The sequence below is a fragment of the Podarcis gaigeae genome, assembly GCF_964106915.1.
Source record: "Podarcis gaigeae genome assembly, chromosome: 15".
Taxonomy (NCBI): Eukaryota; Metazoa; Chordata; class Lepidosauria; order Squamata; family Lacertidae; genus Podarcis; species Podarcis gaigeae.
The window spans coordinates 33,760,697-33,782,361 of record NC_139692.1 but is presented as its reverse complement, the minus strand read 5'-3'; the positions used below and the strand labels follow the sequence as shown (position 1 = coordinate 33,782,361).

Sequence of the window (21,665 nt, the reverse complement as noted above, 5' to 3'; positions counted from 1 at the left end):
AGCTGCTGAAGGGCTCTGAGGGAAGAAGAGGAGCTGCTGATTTTACAAATACCTGCTGCCTGTTGCCTTGTAGAACTGCAATAACTTAAGTGGGACCTTGCTAGCTGATACTTAAGGTCCACCTGGCCCAGCATTTATATTTCTGGAAGCCCACCGAAATGGTGTGTCTCAGGGGTTGAGAACCTCTAGTCCAGGGTTTCCCAAACTTGGGTCTCCAGCTGTTTTTGGACTACAACTCCCATCCTCCCTAGCTAGCAAGACCAGGGCTCAGGAAATGATGGGAATTGTAGTCCGAAAACAGCTGGAGACCCAAGTTTGGGAAACCCTGCTCTACTCCATGAACCAGACTTGGCCTTCTAGGGGTTCAAATTGGGCCTGGGAGGCTGTTTTCCCCAAACTATGCCCAATTGCCTCACACATTGAGATACACAACCAGATGCCTGAAAGACAGCTCTGTGTTCAATGTTAATTCAGTGTAATTAATTGGGTGTGGCTAAAGGGCACTGAAATGCATTACACGGTTATTTTTTTAGCTACCAGCAGGAGGAGCTGTTGCTCCTCATGACTTAGTTATAAGGAATGTTCTCTGGAAAGGAACAGTGGTCCTGCCCTGGGTGGGCCAAAAGGATTAAGAATTTTGATGCTGGATTGCTTGCCTTGATCGTGGATCTAAAGGTCCCTGTCATGTACCATAACAAATTCATATGTACTACAATATTTCCAATCTTTGTTATTCGAAAATGCTGATTGTGTAAATAAGAAGCCTGAGTAGCGTTGCTGCTGGACAGGATTATGCTAATAAATGAATTTTAACACTAGGCAGATGCAGTTTCGAGCAGTGGGTTGACATGTGTTTTGACAGCTGAAAATGCCAATTTTAGCATATGCAGTCCAGGCGCAACACTTTGGTAACAGACTCTAGACAGGGAGCCTCTAGCTGTCCTGGGTGACCAGATGCAGAAGGGAGGAGGGGCTGTGGCTCAGTAGCAGAGAGGCAGCAGCTTCCCGGCTTGATATCTCTGGAAGCTAAAAGGATCACAAAGCAGGGCTGGGGAAGACCTGTCTTAGCATGAGAACAGATGCTAGTCCCAGGAACAGGCAGATGAGGATCTGTTATTTTGGGCAGAGACGCCTGTGCCACAGTACTCCATCTTCTCGTAACTTCCAGATTTGATTACTGCAACGTGCTCTACATGGGAGGCTGCCCTTGTAGACACCTTGGAAACGTCAACTGTCCCAAAATGTGTTTTCCTTTTTGTAAATCAACCTAAGAATAAAATAAGATGGAATCAGGATTAAGGGGTCATGTGTTGTGTGTCCCATTGATGTGGTGGTTTTGGTACTCGTCCTTCTTCTGGTGGGAAATAGGGGATCAGGGAGGAGGGCCAGCCTGTGAAGAGTGAGAAATGCCCCTGTTTTCATCTGAGGAATGTTGGAGGGTAGGGCAATCTCTCTGGCAGCCCACAAGCTGCAGAATTCCACCCCATACAGGTGCGTGTATATTTTATGAAATATAATACGGTGGTCCCTCAGGTTAAGAACTTAATTCGTTCTGGAGGTCCGTTCTTAACCTGAAACTGTTCTTAACCTGAAGCACCACTTTAGCTAATGGGGCCTCCCGCTGCCGCCGTGCTGCCGGAGCACGATTTCTGTTCTCATCCTGAAGCAAAGTTCTTAACCTGAGGTACTACTTCTGGGTTAGCGGAGTCTGAAACCTGAAGCGTATGTAACCTGAAGCGTATGTTACCCGAGGTATAGGTTTGGGGGAATGCTGAAAACACATCTTCTTATCCTGATGCTTGATCCCTGCGCTGTGTGTTTTCAGGACCTACTCCATTATCTGTGATTGTGATCTGTTTTAGCTTTTAATTTTAAGTTGTTGTAACCAGTGTTTTTTTTCTGGGGGGGACGCAGGGGTATGCACACCCCTAAACATTTTGAGGGGCAGTATTTCAATTTGAGTAGGAAAATGAGAGTACCCCTAAACATTTTGTTTAGAAAAAAAAAGCACTGGTTGTAACCCGCCATGACACCTGCTGGTGAAGGGCAGTTTAATCTTCTTCTTCTTCATCAAATAATAATAATAATAATAATAATAATAATAATACTTCTTCCTGTCTGCTGGATGATTTGCAACTAGTCATCAAGGATGTCTGATTGCAAAGAGGAAGAGCACATGCTTCTGACTGCAAGTTCCTTCCTCAGCATCTCCAGGTAGGAGTTAGGTTCCTGTCTGAAACTGGAGAAATTACTTTAATTGTTGGACTTTCGTTCCCATCAACCTTAGCCATCACATCCAAAAGTCAGGGGTGATGTGAATTGTAGTCCATAAAATCTGGAGGGCATCATGTTGTCTGGTGTAAGTAATTAGCTCACCCTTTGAGAAAGTCCTGATCTGGTTCTCTGGATTGTGTCCCAGCTCTTTACTTAAAGGTGCCAACATGCCCAGAAAGGAAGACGCTTCCTGATTCTTCAAAGAGGTGCATAGAAAAGGGAACTTTCAGGCCTTCACAGCATTTTTTCCCCACCAGCTTGCAGCTGAAATTTCCCCGCTGTGGTCAGTAAGTAGAACACCACCCGGTCTGCTTTTGAGAAGCTCCCTTAGCCAAGTTGAACCACTGTCTGGCCCAAGTCAGTATCATATGTTCCAAGTCTGTCCACACCTCTGGGTTGCAAAATCTCCATCGTGGTTTTACTAGAGCGCCTAAGATCTCCCATCAATGTAAGCAAGGGGGCAAAATGGTTTCCCATGCAGCCACAGCAAGAAACCCACATGACCATGTTTCAAAAAGCAGTTTGCTGGTTGGCATATTTCACTGATTTTTTTTTGTTTTGTTTTCATAAAATTTATGCACTGCTTAATTGTAAAGAACCTCAGGTTTACAGAAGGAATAAAACGGTGAAATTACTGTCAAAAACAATTATTTGAAAAAAATTTTAAACCTGCGATGAACTTTAAAACACATGTCAAGTTTCTGCATTTCTGGGTAGGCTTGCCTAAGCAAAGATGCTTTTAGCAGGGGCCAAAAAAAGAGTAAGGGGAAGACGTCTGCCTGCTGTCAATAGGCAGGGAGTTCCACAGTGTACTAAAAGATTGATTTCTTACAAACTCAGAATGAATATTATGTGGCACATGTAACTGTGCCAGTTTCACAGATTGAAGCAGTCAGGTGGGCATATATGAGGTAAAGTGATCTTGAGAGTAAACTCATGCGGTTCCTTTCTCTCCATTTGGGTACATATTGTGTTAAGTTGTGGGTGAACATATCAGACGACACAGCAATTCTTCAAACAGCTCTTGTTTATTCACAGGCCAGAACTGAACTGAAGGGGCCAACCAGCCTGCTTATATAGAGCTCCACTACAACGCAACAGTAACCACTTTCTGTAACTATCCAATCACTGAATGTCACTTTCAATTCCTTATTTGCATATGTGGACCTGAGTGATAACTATCTACAGTATCCCCCTCCTGGCCCAGGGTGAGAACTTCAGTACATAACATATTGTCACCTATATGCTCTTAAATCAGGAATGAAAAACCTCTGGCCCTACAAGTGTTGGCAGACTTAGTTTGAAGTAAACAGCCTGTGCAGGTGCTGATTTTAAACTCCCAGGTATGTTCGTTTTAACTTATAAAAGTAGTGGGTTGTATCCAACTATGTTCAGCCCAGAGTGGTTTCACTGAAACTGTAAATTTGTACTACTGTAAATTTGTTATGCCCATTAACTTCAGTGGGTTAATCTGAGTAGAAACGCCATGTACAACCTTTTGTTTTTTATTCATGATTGAAGGGTATCCAAACAAGGAAGTCTTTTATTGTAAACATGCCTGGCACATTTTGGCACAATTGCCTTGATCAAGAGCTTATTTGCATATTTCTCTGCAAACTTGATCAAGAAATCTCTGTTGCAAGAGAGGTTTCTCAATCGCGTTTGCAAAGAAATAGGTGAATTAGCCTTTGGTAAAGGCCATTGTGCCATCTTTGAGACGTGTTGCTCTTTCTTGCACCATGACTGGTTTTTTGTTTGTTTGTGTGTGTGTTTCCTTTTCAATTCGTGAACATTTCCAGAGAGGTAGCCTCCAATGAGTGGTCCATGAAAAATAATGCCACATTTGCCCTAACCAGGCAGTGAGTGAATGGGTACTAAATGTTAGCAAATCTAAACTGTTTGGCTTTGTGATGATTTGACATTGTATTGCACTGTTTAATTGAATATTATTATGTTGTTGTTGTTGGCTGCTTGAAAACTTCCCTGGAGTGGAAATGTGAACAAGTTGTGAAAAACACAATGCCTGCTGCTGCTGATCAAGCTGCTGTGAAATAAGTTTGTAATCCTCCTTATCCCGGTTCCCCAGCAGTTCTCTGAGGCTTCTGTCTTTTCCAAAGTTGTCTGCTCTTTTGCTAAGGAAACAGCTCTACAAGGAGAATCCTCCCTTCCTGAGGCCGAGTTGTTAATAATGAAATGACAGATGGCTTTTATCTATAAGGGACATTCCTTTTACCCCGCTCTTAATCCCGGGATTCTCTTTGTGGGCAGCTGAATGGTTCGAGGCTCTGCATTGTAAAAAATATCCATTAAGCATTGCAAGTGAAGCCCAAATCCACTAAGGGCTACTCTGCACATGAGTGAATGTGTACTAAACGTTAGCAAATCCATTTAAATAATGCAGATAGAGTCGAGAATTTTTATTTATTTATTTCAAAAACTCAGCTCCCAGTTTGAAAGGCTGGGTGATGTGGAGAACATAAAAGAGAGCCTGCTGGATCATGCCAACCGCATTGTGTTCTCAGAGATGCCTATGGAAAGCCTGAAAGCAGAACTTGAATGCAGCAGCAATCTCCTCTCCCCACCTGTGATTCGCAGCAACTGGTTTTCAGAAGCACAGAACATAATAATCGTGGTTGGTTCTTGGTTGCTGCTGATAAACCTTCCATAATCCTCTTTTAAAGCCGTCCACGTTGGCGGCCTTCACTGCCTTCTTGCCGGAGGGAGTTCCATAGTTTAACTATGTCCTGCTTGAAGAAGACTTTTATTTTCCCTTCGGCTTCGTTGGATGTCCCTGCGCTCTAGTATTATGAGAGTAAGGAAAAACAAAACACTTCTTATCTTTTCTGCACGCTGTGAATAATTTGGCTGCTTTTACACGCGCTTTCTGCAAACGAAAAAGCCCCCAAATGCTGCGATCTTTCCTCCAAAAGGCTGTTGCTCTTTTCCCGTGATCATGTTTTGGTTGCCCTGTTCCTTGCTACACTGTTCCTTTTTTGGGGAGGGGGAGGAAGATGCATAGTCGGGATTCAATGCGAGCCCCCGCAGGTTGCACCGAAAACCCAACCTCGGAGCTAATTTTCAAAAGCGGACTTGGGAGAGTTAAAGAGCTCCTGTTGACAGCTGGCAAGCCGGCCGGCCAATCCTAGCTGAAGCTGCTTTGCTGGCCACGCCCCCGTCCTTTCTCTTGCGCTCGCTGATTGGCGGAGCGATGGAAACCCGGGCAGGCGCGCGCCCTTCCTATGCTCCATATATAGAGAGAAGCGTAGGGTTCAATAGAAATGTGAGTCTTTTTTTCTGGGTTTTTTTTCTCCGTCTTCGTTCGATCGGATTTGCAGTCTGGATTTGCGATTTTTCTCTAGTGCTCTGCTAGATGCAGGACGTCAGCCAGCACCGGTTGGTTGTGAAAAGCCCGAACTGATTTCTTTTTCTTCCTCCCCATTATTTTGGCTTAATAATGGCCAAAAGGAGCTCTTTGTTCATTCGAATAGTAGAAGGGAAAAATCTACCAGCCAAAGACATGTGAGTAAAACAAGCAAGCAAGCCAAGCTTTCCTTCCTCATTACCCACCGCTTGTGATTGTTGTTGTTGTTATTTGATCTGTTATTTATCAAACCCCAGTTCTTTGTTGCTGACGAAGCTAGTGGCGGTGTGTTTGTGATCCTCTATGTGCTTTACTTAGAAGTTCCACTGATCGCAGTGTTTCTTGGTAAGTGTCTGCAAGATTGTAGGCGTCGAGGTGCATCCAACTGAAACCTACTCGTAGACCCACTGACTAGACCTATGTATGTCCATTAATTCCAGTATTCTGTGAGTATGACTAATGCTGGATACGGCCTCTTCCCTCTTGCAGATCAACACCATACATTTAAAGCATATCTGTTGCACATTCAAAGCGCATAACATTCCCCAGTGGATTTTGGGAGCTGTAATTTGTTAAGGGCGCTGGGAATTGTAGCTCAGGGAGGGGGCAACTACAGTTCTCTGGATTCTTTGGAGGAATCCATGTGCTCTAAATGTGTGTTGAATTTGCTGTAAATGTATTGTGTGGGTCTGCCCTCTGCCTCTCTATTGTATGTTAAAACTTTGGTAGCTTTTTAAAAAATAATAATTGTGAAATAAGTTTCTCTTTCTCAGTTGGTCAGCTGGTGTTTAAAACATATTGTAGAAGCTTTCCTGCTTCCTCTTTTGGGGCTGAAAAACAAAATCTGTACACTCTGATTCTAGGGACAGGGTTTGTTTTCCCCCCTCCTGAAAAATCTAGCTTTGCCTTCCCCAGCCTGGTGCCTTCTGACATTGTGTCACCCAAAACATCTGGAAGGTACCTGGTATATGATGGCAGATCTAGCCTGAGAAAGCTTACTTATTACCATTTAATTAAAACACAAGCTTGATTGTCAGCCCCTAGCCAACACCTTGTCCTCATTTCAAGCATGTTAATTTCTTTCTGTGAGACCAAAAAACGCCACTAACTGCATGTTTTCCTATTCTGTAACTATAAGAAATCAATTTTGATGAAGAGGTACATCCTATCTCCCACAAACAGTTGCATTCCCACTCCCACTCCACCAAGCCAGCCTCATCTACATGGCCAAATATGTTCACAACATTCTTATTTATTATTTATTTGCTGTCTGACACTGAATTGTTATAGATTCCGGAGGACTAGTTGTATCAGTCAGCGGCAGCAAAACTGGCAATGAGTCCGTGGCTCTGTTGAATGGCTCATCATGGCATAAGCTTCTTTTGCCTGATGATGCCACATACAGAGTTATTACAGGCACGTTTCTGAAGCAATTCCCAGTCTCTGCATGAAAGTTGGGTTTAAGACGTAAACTCCATTGGCATGACAAAAGGACAGCACAACATTCAATGCACCTAAAAATAGCAAAATGGCCTGATCGCTGTTAAAACGTATTTTCCTCCCTCGCTCTCCCTTTCTCAAATCGGGGCTTAAATTGTGCCAGATTTCATGCCAAAGCTTAGGCTCTGGAATCTGTTTCAACACCGGAGCTAAGAGCCGCTGTCACCTCTCTTTAGAAATCCTTAATCCAGCACTGTGCAGGATAAACATGATTCTGATGAAATGAGAGTGGAGAAGAAATAGGAAGCAGATAAAAAAATCTGCCTGGCCATAGGGGGTCAAACACTGCAAACTCTTAATTGATTTGTATTATAGCAAGATCCCCATTTGCCCATCGCTTTGAAATATACCCTGAAATGTTTTCTTTGTGTCGTTTCCCAGGGATCTTTCCAATGTATTCATCTGAAGGAAAAATATTGCATTGGGACTGGCCTGCCAGGATGTTGTAGAAAAGAAAAGATTACCCCCAAAGTTCAGGTTTTGGCAAGTAGGGGGCAGAAAGATGAAGGGTTGCCTAAGACCTGCTATTCCTTGCATGGCTATTCAGCAGAGAGCTTGCTGTTCAACAAGGCGAGCCTATTTTTAGGATTTCAGTGATTTACGGCAAAGTTCTGAAGTAAGGTCTTGAATGTGAAGTCTTCTATAAATTCCCAGAAAGCAGGTTCCTGATGCATATAGTCAGTGTTTTTTTTTCTGGGGGGACGCATACCCCTAAACATTTTGTGAATCTATGTTTGGCCTCATTGAGGGACATTATTTCAATATGAGTAGGAAAACGAGAGTACCCCTAAACATTATTTTTTCTTAGGAAAAAAAGCACTGCATATAGTAACATGTACATAAACTGCATGCGGGTAAAAATTGCATGTATAACCATTCACAAGTTATGCGCAAGAGAACCCTGCTTTTTGAAGTGTCTCCAGTCATGCACAGAATTTGTTTGCACAAAGTATTCGTGCTTTACGTGTAAAGGGCGGGGCAGTGTGCACTAGGCCTCTGCTCTCTGTGTGCAATATGTATACATCATGCACATACAACTCTCAATGTGTACCCCATCATTGGATGGAATTTTTGCCACATAAAGCACTGTGTCACCACTTTAAGCTGTCATGTCTTCCCCAAAGAATTATGGGAGCTGTAGTTTATTAACGGTACTGAGAGCTGTTAGGAGACCCATATATTCCCCTCCCATAGCTACAATGCTAGAGTGGTTTAACAGCCTGCCCTCCTTTACAGGAACATCCAAAACTTGTTGCTCTGTAAGAGTGAATAGAGTCCTCCTAGACATGAATTATGTGAATGTGGCCTTGGTGCTTTATGGAAGGCCTTGGGGCAATCTCAGGGTGGAGAAGTTAAATCTTCTAAAGAAAGCATTGCAATACAATAAAAAAACCTCTATGCAGATATTTGCAAGGACAGTATGGAGAGGAACAAGAAAGGCAATATCCTTTGATGCAAACTTTCTGAAATCCCTGAACTTAAGCTCCCTTCTGAGAAAGATTTGTAGTTTCCTTTGCTTGCGGGCTTGGCTTGCAATTATAATGTGGTTTTGATCTAAAACAAAATGGGTTACTTCCTATACCTTAAGAGGCAGGTGGTTGGTGCAGAATGTCCTCCCCTTCACAATTGCAGCCAGCTGTTAAGTGTGCTTGCCTCAGAGGTGGCCTAGATTTGCTGACAACATTGTGCTAGAAAGTAGAAGCCTGTTTAAACCTTTCCTTATCATACTGATCTTCACCCAAGTGAAGGGAAACATTGTAGGGGGCACCCTGCAGTTTGAGGAAATGGCTCCTCCCTCCCCCTTAAGAGAGACTTGGGCCGCATTCACACTATATATTTAAACTATTATCATACCAGTCATGGCTTTCCCCAAAGAACCTGGGGAGGGTTCTGAGAGCTGTTAGGAGACCCCAACCCCACATTTAAAGGGGCAGGGGAAAGCCAGACCACACAGGGGTTGGGGAGGATGTTGTGTGGATGCCCCTACATTAATGGGAGGGAGACAGGCAGGTGCAAAACTACAGCTTGTTCTTTGTGTGTGGACAAGCCCAGATTTCTCATGTGCAAGGTCTTTGGTTGCGGCGCATAGTCTGGCAATCACTTATTTAGATCCTTCTGTTATCATGTGTCTCTTGAACCCTTTTCTGGCTGCTTCCCTTCGTCGGGCTCCCCCGGTATCAGGAGCAGCTGATGAAATAAGAAACAAGTCGAAAGGGTAGGAGGCCTCCCTTCTCTCCTCTCTCAGCTTCTCCCCCCCCCTCCCAAGTTCATGAATGCCCCGGGTCAACTCCCTGCATTGTAGTCTTCTGTGACAGCTGAAAAGGCTAGTCCATTAATATATTAAAATGAGAACTTTTCTCTGGAAATGTCATGGTGCCCTGTGAACTGGATGAGAGCCCGGGCAATCCCTAGCTATTATTGGGGCCCTTCCCAGCTACACTATGCTTTTTCTTCTTGTCTGCCCTCTATTACTGTGTGTTGGGCTGAGGCCTACAGAGCTGATATAGTGGAGCCATAGGAAGCCAGTGTTTACATTCAAGCAGGGCAGAGCGGTACAGCCTTTCCAGGAGGGTACCACTTCAGATTGTAGGGGTGTGTGATTGATAAATTGCATTTATATCCCACCCTTTCCTCCGAGGTGGCATAGAATTGTAGCGGTGGAAGGGACCCTACTGCAATGCAGGAATCTCATCTAAAGTATCCATGACAGATGGCCATCCAACCTCTGCTGAAAAACCTTCAAGGAAGGAGAGTCCACCACCTTCCAAGGGAGTCTGTTCCACTGTCGGACACCTCTTACTGCCAGAAAGTTTAGTCAGAAGCTCCTTTCTTGTAACTTGAATCCATTGGATCAAGTCCTACCCACCGGAGCAGGGGAAAAAACCAAGCTTGCTCCATATTCCATGTGGCAGCCTTTTGAGATATTTGAAGATGGTGTACATGGTTCTCCTCCTGCTCCTTTAATCCCCACAACAGGCCTGTAAAGTAGGTTAAGCTGAGAGGCAGTGACTGGCCTCCAGGGTCACCCAGTGAGCTTCATGGCTGAGCCCCGTTCTCTCCCAGGTGCTAGTCTGACATGCTAACTCAGGCATAGGCAAACTCCGACCCTCCAGATGTTTGGGACTACAGTTCCCATCATCCCTGACCATTGGTTAGCTAGGGATGATGGGAATTGTAGTCCCAAAACAGCTGGAGGGCCAAGTTTGGCCATGCCTGAGCATATTCATCTTCTTATTTTGCATACTGGAAGATGTGTTGGGTGCTGGACATGCAAATAGGTGTGTGCAGTTAGACTGGACTTTGTTACTCATCAGCATAGCTCAGTTGGTTAGAGTGCGGTGCTGAGAATGCCAAGATCACAGATTTAATCCCTGTATGGATAACTGCATATTCCTGCATTGCAGGGGGTTGGACAATGATCCACAGGGTCCCTTCCAACTCTACAATTCTATGATTTATGTCCCTCACCCTTCCTCCCCAAGGAGCCCAGGATGTTTGGGACTACAGTTCTCATCATCCCTGACCACTGGTTAGCTAGGGATGATGGGAATTGTAGTCCCAAACATCTGGAGGGCCAGAGTTTGCCTATGCCTGTGCTAACTACCATACCACACTGGCTCCCTTCGGCCACGGTGGCGGGGGGAATCCATTTTGGAGCTTAGGAAGTTCGTCTCTGGTACCAAAAAGGGTGCAGCTTCCCTCCCAAAGCAAATAGATAGCTTTCCTTCAGGATCACAACAGGAGAAGGGAAAGGTTCGATTCTGCCCCACTCCATCCACCCCCTGCACTTGCTCTGACCCTGTTACTTATTGGGATTCCTCTGCCGACACTGCAGTAATGCTTTAAAAACCACACCCCCGCCCTCTCAGTGGTGGCTGGTCTCTAAGTAGGACGGAAGGCAGAGTCACCTCCAAATGGTTGTAAGCAAGAAGTCAGACAAGTGGGCAGGCCAAGGTCGGTGGGACAGTACAGTGCCTTATTTGCCCTCATTGACCAGCCTTCGCTACATGTGCTGTTAGATGCATCTTGTGTGGAAACCACTCTTTGCTCAGTCAGTTGAGCATGAGACATAATCTCAGGTTCGTGGGTTTGAACCCCACATTGGGCAAATTATTATTATTATTATTATTATTATTATTATTATTATTATTATTATTTATTATTATTATTATTATTTTATTTATACCCCGCCCATCTGGCTGGGCTTCCCCAGCCACCTTGGGTGGCTTCCAACAAAATATTAAAATACAGTAATGTATCAAACATTAAAAGCTTCACTAAACAAGGCTGCCTTCAGATGTCTTCTAAAAGTGTGGTGGTAGTTGTTCTCTTTGACATCTGGTGGGAGGGTGTTCCACAGGGTGGGTGCCACTACTGAGAAGGCCCTCTGCCTGGTTCCCTGTAACTTGGCTTCTCGCAGAAGGCCCTTGGCGCTGGACCTCAGCGTCTAGGCAGAACGATGGGGGTGGAGACACTCCTTCTGATTCCTGCATTGCCGGAGGTTGGACTAGATGATGTTTATGGTTCCTTCCAACTCCGATTCTATGAGGCTAGAATACGATTTGCAGCAACTGTGGGCCCCATTTGGAAGGTAGAGGGAACTAAAGAAGCAAGGAGGGGGCTGCTGAGGGTGGGGAAGATAGGAAATCATGGTGACAAATCACTCTTGGTGTATTTATGTGGCCATCTAACTTGTTTTAAAAAAATTAAACTGCAGTTATGCACCTAATCCTCTTGAAATGTTATAGTCGGCCTTCAGCTAGTCCTAATAGAAATAGATTGCAGCCTCAGGAGAGATGCACTTTGACAGCCCTTACTTTGCATACATAACTCAAGACAACAAATACATGCATGCAAACTATTGCATGCAGTCCTGGTCTGTGGCCTTCATTCTTTCATGGCTGCCATGTTTACAAAACCAAACCTCAGCAGGTTGAAGTGTGAGGGTGATGATGATGATTGATTGATTACCTGCCCTTCACCGTAAGATCCCAGGGTGAGTTATAGCAATTTAAACTTCCCTATTAAAGGCAGTTTACAATAAGTTGTAATCACAGGAATGGGGTGGGACCAGAAAAATATATATTGTGTGTCAAAGGGCACGGCAAAAAGGTGTATCTTCCTGGACTGTACCATCTTTGACTGCCAGGGACCACTCTTTTTAATGTTTCTTTGCTCCATTAACATTTTTTAAAGTGACAAGAGGCTCTATATCTCTTGGTGCACACCTTGTGACCAGAACATCCTTGACAGTGGAACCTTTATTTCCTTGCCTGCTGTCTTAATTGCATTGGTTGGTTTTATTGTGGGATTGTTTTTAGCTAATAATAATAATGGATGCGACAGACTAGCCTTCTTCCTGTCATGCTGATATTTTATGTTCAGGAAGTACTCTGTTTTGAAAAGGATTTCTGCCACTTCATGTAATGTTGGGGTTTCTTGTTTGTTTTTTAAAGGTTAACTGTAATCTGTCAAAACGTTGGCATGAGTTTTCGATTTGCAAAGCTTGTTTGTTTTTTAAGTACTGTGTTTTCGGTGGGAGGACATTATCATTCTTCCTTTCAGGATTAGGCACACTGAAAGCTGTCTTTCAATGTCCCAACTCTTGGTCCACCTAGCTCAATACTGTCCATCGCAGTGGTGGGAAGCCTGTGTCCCATCATAGGATTGCAGAGCTGGAAGGAATCACAGCTAAAGCATTCATGGCAGATGACCATCAAACCCTCTGCTTACAAATCTTCAATGAAGGAGAGTCCATCACCTTCCGAGGGAGTCTGTTCCACTGCCGAACAACTCGTACCATCAGAAAATGCTTCCTAATGAAAGGAGCTGGAATCTCCTTTCTTGTCATTTGAATCCATTAGCTCGGATCCTATCTTCTAGAGCTGCAGAAAACAAGCTTGCTCCATCTTCCCTGTGACAGTCCTTTAGATATTTGAAGATGGCCCTCATACCACTTCTCAGTCTTCTCTTCTCTAGGCTAAACATCCCCTTCCACTGTTCCTCATCAGGCTTGGTTTCCAGACCCTTGATCATCTTGGCTGCCCTCCTCTGCACACATTCCAGCTTGTCAACATCCTTCTTAAATTGTGGTGCCCAGAATTGGACATAGTATTCCAGGTGTGGTCTGACCAAGGCAGAATACAGCAGGACTATTATTACTTCCCTTGATCTGGACACATGCTTCTGTTGATGCAGCCTAGAATTGCATTGGCTCCCCCCCCCCCGCAAGGGCTTTTCCACACTTTGCCCCCCTCTTTCCAGGCACTGGTCCACACTTAAAAGCTCCAGGTCCATGCAGTTTGTTTGTTTTCTGTCCTGAGCTTTCCCCAAGAAAATCTGCTCTTTAGTGCTCAATCACAGCAAGCAGCAGTTCAGGTTTCCTGAGGACTGCTGATTGCTCTCACTGAGCTTTAAAGAGCGGGGTTTTGCGGGGAAAGCTCTGGAGCTAAAAGCGGGGGTGGGGTTGCTTGGATACTGATCTTTAAAGTCTGGTAAGGTAAAGGTAAAGTCTGGACTGTGCCTAGAAAGGGTGGAGGAAAAGCAAGTGTGGATAAACCCTCAGCCCCAGATAGCATGACCCTTAAGGATGAGAGATGCCAAGTGATGTCAGAATGCTGTTTATTGAGTTTAGTTCGGCTTTTAATACCATCCTTCCGGACATTCTTATTAAAAAGCTGGTGGACCTGGACCTTTTCCCTACCATCTGTGATTGGATTAAAGACTTTCTGAGCAATCACACACAAATGGTGAGGATTGGGCCTGTTACATCTACCTCTCTGAAGCTCAGCGCTGGCACCCCACAGGGATGTGTGCTGAGTCCCTACCTGTACTTGTTGTATACATATGACTGCATTTCATCTGACCACTGCACTTAATATGTTTGCAGATGATACCACCATAATGGGTCTAATTACAGGTGGAGATGAATCAGCGTACAGGGAGGAGGTTCAAAAAGTCTCCACATGTTGCCTAGAGAACAACTTGCACCTAAATATCAGCAAGACAAAGGAGATGGTGTTGGACTTTAGGAGGAAGAGAGAGGAACTAGCCCCGTTGTTTATCAGGGGGGGGGTGTGTGTGGAGAGAGAGTCTCTTCCTTTAAATTCCTGGGAGTTTACCTTAGTGAAGACCTCACTTGGAAAATCAATACAACCCAGGTGGTTAGGAAGGCCCAACAGAGACTCCATTTCCTCAGGGTCTTGCGAAAGAACCATGTCAAACAAAAATTGATGATCTCCTACCAGGCCACAATAGAAAGTGTCCTTTCATACTGTATAACAGTGTGGTATGCCGGTTTGACAGCCACGGACAGGAAGTCCCTACAGAGGGTGGCGAATACAGCACATGACATCATGGGCTGTCCTCGGAGTTCGCTAGATGACATCGCGGGAGACCGCTGCCTCAGGAGAGCGAGGAAAATGCTTAGGGATGACTCACACCCTGGCCAGCACTTCTTTAATCTCCTACCTTCGGGCAGGAGATACAGAAATATAGTCAGCTGCACCAACAGGTTAAAGAACAGTTTTTATCCGTGGGCTGCTGAATGGGGGAAAAAAATAGTGGTGTAATTGACTTCTGACAAGCACACAGAGCGCGAACAAGACTGAGTGTATTGGGGGGGGGGGGCTTGTTTAATTTTACTGCACACAGGTGGTGTAGTGTTATGTACTCAGTTGAATAGGATCCAAAATGCAGCAGTCTGATTGGTCCTAGAACAATACGATCCAAAATGCAGCAGTCTGATTGGTCCTAGAACAATACAGCAGTATGATTGGTCTGCAGGAGCCACCCAATCTGGCTCCAGATGGAAGTGAATCCACAACCTGATTGGCCTACAGGAGAACTCCGGAATTAGCCAATCACGTGCAGCCCATTGTGTAAATAATGTATATAAAGCAGATACTTTGAGGGGACATTCATTCCTCCTCACCACTACGAGCTGAATAAAAAGCATGAAATCCACTCTCGACTGAGTATATTTCATGTAGTGACAATAAAGGTTTAGTATTATTATTATTATTATTATTATTATTATTATTATTATATCTGAACCTGGAACCTTTTGCATGCAAAGCTGGGGACGTCAGGCTAAGTTCCAAAACAATTGCCATCAACAGAGCGCTGCATACCTTTGACATTATGGAAGGACTGATGAAGCCCCAAACGCACAACACATTTTCTAGCACTGAACCTGCTGAAGCTAGGATGAGAAATTGGCTCGGAGCCCTGGTCATCTCTATAAAGCCATCCTTGTGAAAATCCTGCTCTAGAGCAGGCAGCCCAAATGGTGGTCTGCTCAGGGGCTCTATGGAAAGTCTGGGAAGGACAAAAGGAAGGCAGGCTGCAAATGGTAGAGCTCAGGGGCTGCTCTGTCCTTCTGAGAACTTGTGATTCACCTGCAAGGTGAGCATGACGGACCAGAATTGGTGGGGAGAGGAGGCACTTGAAAGGACTAGGAAGGATTAGGAGTATGAAAGATGGAGAAGGAGGAAGCAGATAAAGAACACGGATGAAGGAAGCAATAAAAATAAAACTGAAAATCTGGCATGCATTGCATTGTAACCGCTGTGACAGGAAGAAAAATCATGATGTGTTCTGTCTGGACCCTCTGTAATTTTTAAGCAGTCGATGGGTGAGGTGTGGGAAGCCTGAGTAATATAAGTACTAAGACAGTTCCCTGCCTCAAGCAGCTTACAATCTATGCAGTTAGGTATCCAGTAGGGTGTCAGCAACTTGACTTCAGTGAAACAAGACAACAGACTGATCAGGCAGCAAACATGTATTTTGCAGCATTTCTAAACTTTATTTTGTGCCTTTATGGGGAAAAAATGGTTGAAACGTTTTGGCCTCTTTTCTTTCTACTCCACATATTGTGTACATTTTACATACTCACTAAAGTTTCCTTGTTCTGGTGACTAATATTCCCCTTTGAAAAAGAAAACAAAAAACTTCACTTTAGCAACGTATTAGAGAGGGTCTCTTACCCCTCCCACTTCCCCCTGCCAGTGTACCTTTTACTGGAAGGCTCTCTGGGTAATTGGAAACCTTGTGGATCTGTCAACAAAGCATAAAACCTTACAGAGGGAGGAAATGATTTTTAGTGTGACCTTTTAAAGCTGTTTATTCAATGCTAACAGCCCGGAGACCTCCAGAAGAAAAACATGTTTTGTTATGGGTTGAGGAAGTTCTTAGTCTGTACTCAGGATTGGGGAGAAGAAAAAAAGTGGATTAAATATATCTTTCAGATGAACAAATTACGTAGAGATCCTCTGTTGCAAGCTTCTTTCCCTCTGAAGGCTCATAGCTGCTTTCCTTTTTTGATCTCTTTCTAGTAGTATTTAAGACCGTCATCACATTCCTTGCCCGACTCAATTTTCTTCAAATGTTTTGTAAGATACCCTCATCCTCTGTACGGCACCACACTCAGAAATCTTTAAGAAGGACATCTGCCTTAAGCGAAGTTCCTCGAAGGTCAAATTGTTGGGTTGTATAATCAAAGCATCCATACCATTAAACCCTTAATTATGTTTATTTGGAAGGAAAGCCCCTTTGAATGCAGTAGAACTTACCATGGGGAGGTGGTATTTGGAGATTGCAGCCACGCATGAGAACTAGAAACGTGGATATCTTTCAAAATGAAAATTGGGAATGTCAAGATTTTCTGCTAAATTGGGGATGGAACTGTTGTGTTCCTATGGTTTTTTCCATATTTAAGCAAGTAGGTCCTACCTCAGTTGACTTGATGAAACTGGCAAAGATTAGGGGTGGTGCTGAGTAACTGGGGGACAGTTTGGTTGGTGGGGAGATGGAATGCCTGTAGTAAGTTTTCTCACAAAGCTTTCTGAGTCCTCACCTTCTTTGTGTATGGAAGTGCTCTGTGAGAGAATGTTCTTGGGTGGAGGCCAATCTTCTTTGTGGTCCATTGGAGGAAAATCTTGAGCCAGGAGCAGACCGGTTAAAAGCTTCAGCCAAAAATAGTTTTTACCATTTTATGGTAAAAGAATGCATACAACAGAAATAAGATTTAAAACAAGGGCCCATCAAAACATAAATGTGAGCACACTCAAATATTACAAAGGGCAGATGTGTTTTGACATCAAGTCTTCACTGGTGGCCAGAATTATGACCAGATAGTAGGTGGGGGCAGGAAGTTTAAAATAGTACCTGAGGAGAATACGTATCTTATTGTGGCTAAATCTTTATTCTGACACTCAGCCTTAGGCTTAAAAAAACAAAAACACTCTTCATTTCAATAATGGGATCAAACATCATCAGGATACAGGATGTTTGAACCCTACATAAAAAAATTGTAACACAAAAATGCAAAGGAGAACGTTAAATGCAAAGCTTTTTAAATAATTATATGCAGGTTTGGCCTTCAGTCTCACTCCTGAGTAGGAATGAGGGAGAAAATCAATTCACTTCACATTTAAAGTTTAGTATATCAAATATCGCTTCGGCAGCACATATACTAAAACTGGAATGATACAGAGAAGATTGGCATGGCCCCTGCGCAAATTTGCACTTTTCAAAGCAACATGAGAACCAAAATACAGCCATCCATCAAACTTAGCACACATCCAAATTTTGTAATGCAGTCGCTGAACAAAAGAACGTTTACAAAAGCCCACATATGTGGGGGGATGGGCATAAAAATAAATATATTGGTGAAAATGACATCTGAAATTGCATTGCATTAGAAGGAACTGCATGCCAAAATGTGTTAATTAGGACGTATTCATGCTAAAAGACTGAAGTTTTCATTCTGCCACCTACAATGGGAGCTTTGCTAAGTGGTTTTAAGTGGCGTTCAGGCCCTATGAACAATCCCTCTGTCTTTTGCAGCCCTCTCCCCACCATGTTCTTAAAATTTCATAGAATCATAGAGTTTTAGAGTTGGAAGGGACCCTAAGGCTCATCTAGTCCAACCCGCTACAACCCTCTTTTTGTCCAGTGTGGGTCTCAAACCCACGACCCTGATATTAAAAGTCTCATGCTTACCGTGTATTGGTGGAGCTGTTTATTCCACTGACTTGGCAATAACAGCCAGCAGCCAAATGGTTAAATGCAGAACTCAGCAGCTGTAAATCCAGCTCCTGAGATATCTCTATTTCCCCCATCTCACAGGGCACCCTTTTTTCATATTAAATGGCTGTTTATTTTTCGGCCTTTAGCTTGCAAATGATTAACGAAGGCCAAGGCAGAGAGCTGAAAATAGGATAATTCAGGTGTGCATTCCATTATTTGGTCTCCTGCTATACAGTGCCTCAAGCTGCGCTGATTAAGGAAGAGTAGAGGAAGGAATCCATTTATGGCACCACCTCAGGCTCTAGCTCGGCCAGGTGTGGTCTCCCCGATGTCATATGCTCTGCCTAAATGCACGTTGCAAGGAAACAAAGCAAAAAGCAAAGAACACCCAGCATGAGGGCTAGCACCATGGGGCATTTAAGGCTACCGATCACCCAAACTGAACTTACGATCAAATGTTGCACCCCCTTGGCTCACCTGCCCATCTGACTCTTATCTCGAGGTGGCAGGGTGCAATGAAGAGGGCGACCCATGCACTTTGCATGCGGCATCCTTGAGACACGAAGACCACAGTTTTTTTGCAGTCAAGTGGTGTATAAAGTTTATGAAATATAATACAGTGGTACCTCGGGTTAAGAACTTAATTTGTTCTGGAGGTCTGTTCTTAACCTGAAACTGTTCTTAACCTGAAGCACCACTTTAGCTAATGGGGCCTCCTGCTGCCGCTGCGCCGTCGCTGCACGATTTCTGAAGCAAAGTTCTTAACCCCAGGTACTATTTCTGGGTTAGCGGAGTCTGTAACCTGAAGCGTCTTTAACCCGAGGTACCACTGTATTACTACTAGGCACGATCTGGACCCTGCCCTTTTTTTGTGAATGCTACTGAAGATTGCATTAGATCTGTCAGCAGCTGCATCAGGATGCCTGCTCATCTTCTGATCAACTTAAAGCCTCTTTCTTTGGGTGGCAGGAAGGAAGTGACAAGACAAGATGACCTCCTCTACACTGGGAGAAACTTCTAGAAGCCAAGTGGAGGAGCCTGAAATAGGCATATCTCTCTCTCTCTCTCTCTCTCTCTCTCTCTCTCTCTCTCTCTCTCTCAGCAAACTGACACTTGCCATTTTTTTTAACAGAACCATAGATTTGTGGCTGTCCAGGCTCCTATCAAGGCCTTCCTCGTGGCCATATGGTCTGTTGTGCCTTAGCTGCAGAAATGGCCCTCATGGAACCTGTTCTCATGGAGGCTGTTTGCTTGCCTTGCAGAGGAAATGAAGTCCCGCTGGCCTCAGCCACTTAATGAACCTTTCCCATATCTAGCAAGTGCCCAGCAGATGGCCAAGCGAATAACTCGGGAGAGGCAATTCCAAAGTCTCTAATTTGATGACTCCTTTCTTATTGACTTACTCTCTGTTTCTGCACTCAAAGCCTTTACAGTACTCTTTTTAACAGTGCACATGTTAAGATCTAAGCCACTGATGTGCTTGATCTCCTGCAGAAGCCTGCCGCTGCTTTGAAAAAGATGTCTGCAAGGAAGAAGGAGCAGAAGCTCGCATTTTGCCAGTAAGACGGGGTGAGGAATTTCAGGCCTGGTGCTGAATGCAGGACTTCAAGGCCTTCCCAGATTAGTCCCAGGGAATTGTAGCTCTGTGAAGGGAACAGGAGTGTCCTAAGAACTCTGCACTGTTAACAAACCGCAGCTCCCATAATTCTTTGAGGGAAAACATTATTCAAAGTAGTGTGTGTTAGGAGAAATTTTCCTGAAAATGCTGAAGAATTTTCATCAGGATTCTTAGAAAGAAAATGCGCAAGTTGGCTGCAGAAATGTGCAGAATCGAATTAAAGCCTGGGGAAATGAGAAACGGAGAAAACTGAAATTAACAGATCTTCCCATCCTTAATCCACGATAACTTCATAAAATGTGTACACGAAAGGACTGCACACCCACTGGTACTTTGCAGCTACTCAGCCTTGCTGCCTGCAATGTGATTGCAGGATGACTTGATGCATGTGCAGAGGGCACCCGATATGGGAGACCCTGTGGTAGCGAATATCCAAGCAGGCTTGAGACCTGGGCATCTCCCTCTCGTTTTAGAAATCTGATAGTGAGAAACACTATCGGAGCAAGAGACTCATTTGACCTTGAGTTGAGACGGTGGCAGATTGAGCAGGACGGGCCCAAGGGGGCAGTCAGTGAAGCGACTGGAAGGAGGTTAGGTCACAGGTCTCCAAACATCCATTCTCTCAGTTCTATAAATACATGGTCAAAACAAAAAAAATTCCTTCCAGTAGCACCTTAAAGACCAACTAAGTCAGTTCTTGGTATGAGCTTTCGTGTGCATGCACACTTCTTCAGATACACCTGTATCTGAAGAGGTGTATCTGAAGAAGTGTGCATGCACACGAAAGCTCATACCAAGAAAAGACTTAGTTGGTCTTTAAGGTGCTACTGGAAGGAATTTTTTTTGTTTTGACTATGGCAGACCAACACGGCTACCTATCTGTAACTATAAATACATGGTTTGGTTAGTCACTGCATAAGCTTTGGAAAAGGCCTCTTTATTGACACTTCGGCATTCTCTTGTTGGAAAACCTTTCAACTGGAATGTATCCAAAGATGGAGAAAGACAGAGGGGTGGAAGGTCTGGGAACCCAAGCCCTGTGAGGAGCATTTGAAAAAGAAAAGCTGAGTGCGTTTAGTGGTATTGTTGAAGGAGGTCTTGTTATTTACATTTATATTGCACCTTTCCTCCATGGAGGCATTCATGGTTCTCCTCCCTCTGTTTTGTCCTTCCAACAACCCTGGGAGGTAGGTTAGGCTGAGACACTGTGACAGGCCCAAGGTCACCTAGCGAGTTTCGTGGCTGAGTGTGGGGGCTTGTGTACCCCGGTCTTGCAAATCCTAGTTCACAGCATGGATGGGAAGAACATCTGCATCAGACTCTTAGCATCTGGAATAATGGCAAGGTCCAGTTGTACCCAATAATTCAGCAGGGTGGCCTGTCCGTTGCAGGGGAAGCTCTGTGCTTTGTGATGGGCAACAAAAGCCAACCCCCCCCCTCATTTTTTCCTAACTCCCCAAGGGACTGAGTCGCCTAAGTCAATTTGGGAGAGTCAAAATGGCTTCAGGATTGCTCTCCTGTACTATTTCAGGCACATGGTTTATATACTTATGTATGTGTTTGCCTTGTACATTTTATGAATATTCTTTCTATATTTGAGACCTTAGAATTCTTTATAACAGCTATTAGCCCACTTCCAGTCAGTGGGAAAGGTATTGATCTTTGCACTGGGCCCCAAATCTCCTCACTGGTTTTAAACAGCTAGTTGTGTTTCCGAAGAGCGGCGTTAGTGAGAAAGAGAAACCCGGACGCCTGCCATGTTAATTTGATCAGGGGCAAGTTAAGCCCTGTCAGCGAGAGCGAGAGTTTGTCTCTCACACAGCCTTCACTGGCTGCCCATGGAAGTCTTCCATCTTTGCATAGCTATATGGACACCCTGCC

General features: G+C 44.3%; 1 protein-coding gene across 5 annotated transcripts in view; it reads left to right on the top strand.

The window, feature by feature from the left end:
• Window positions 1-5,524: 5,524 nt before the first annotated feature.
• Window positions 5,525-21,665, top strand: part of RASA4B (RAS p21 protein activator 4B) — a 57,868-nt gene continuing 41,727 nt past the window's right edge. For 3 of the 5 annotated variants that reach the window (XM_083714472.1, XM_083714473.1, XM_083714469.1), the window contains exon 1: window positions 5,526-5,793. Coding sequence is in view for 2 of the 5 variants with exons in the window: in XM_083714469.1 (XP_083570595.1) it covers window positions 5,729-5,793 (65 nt within the window). In the remaining 3 variants the exon portion in view is untranslated. Of the gene's footprint in view, window positions 5,794-21,665 lie in introns of all 5 variants that reach the window. The other 2 variants (XM_083714470.1, XM_083714468.1) reach the window with 1 other exon arrangement.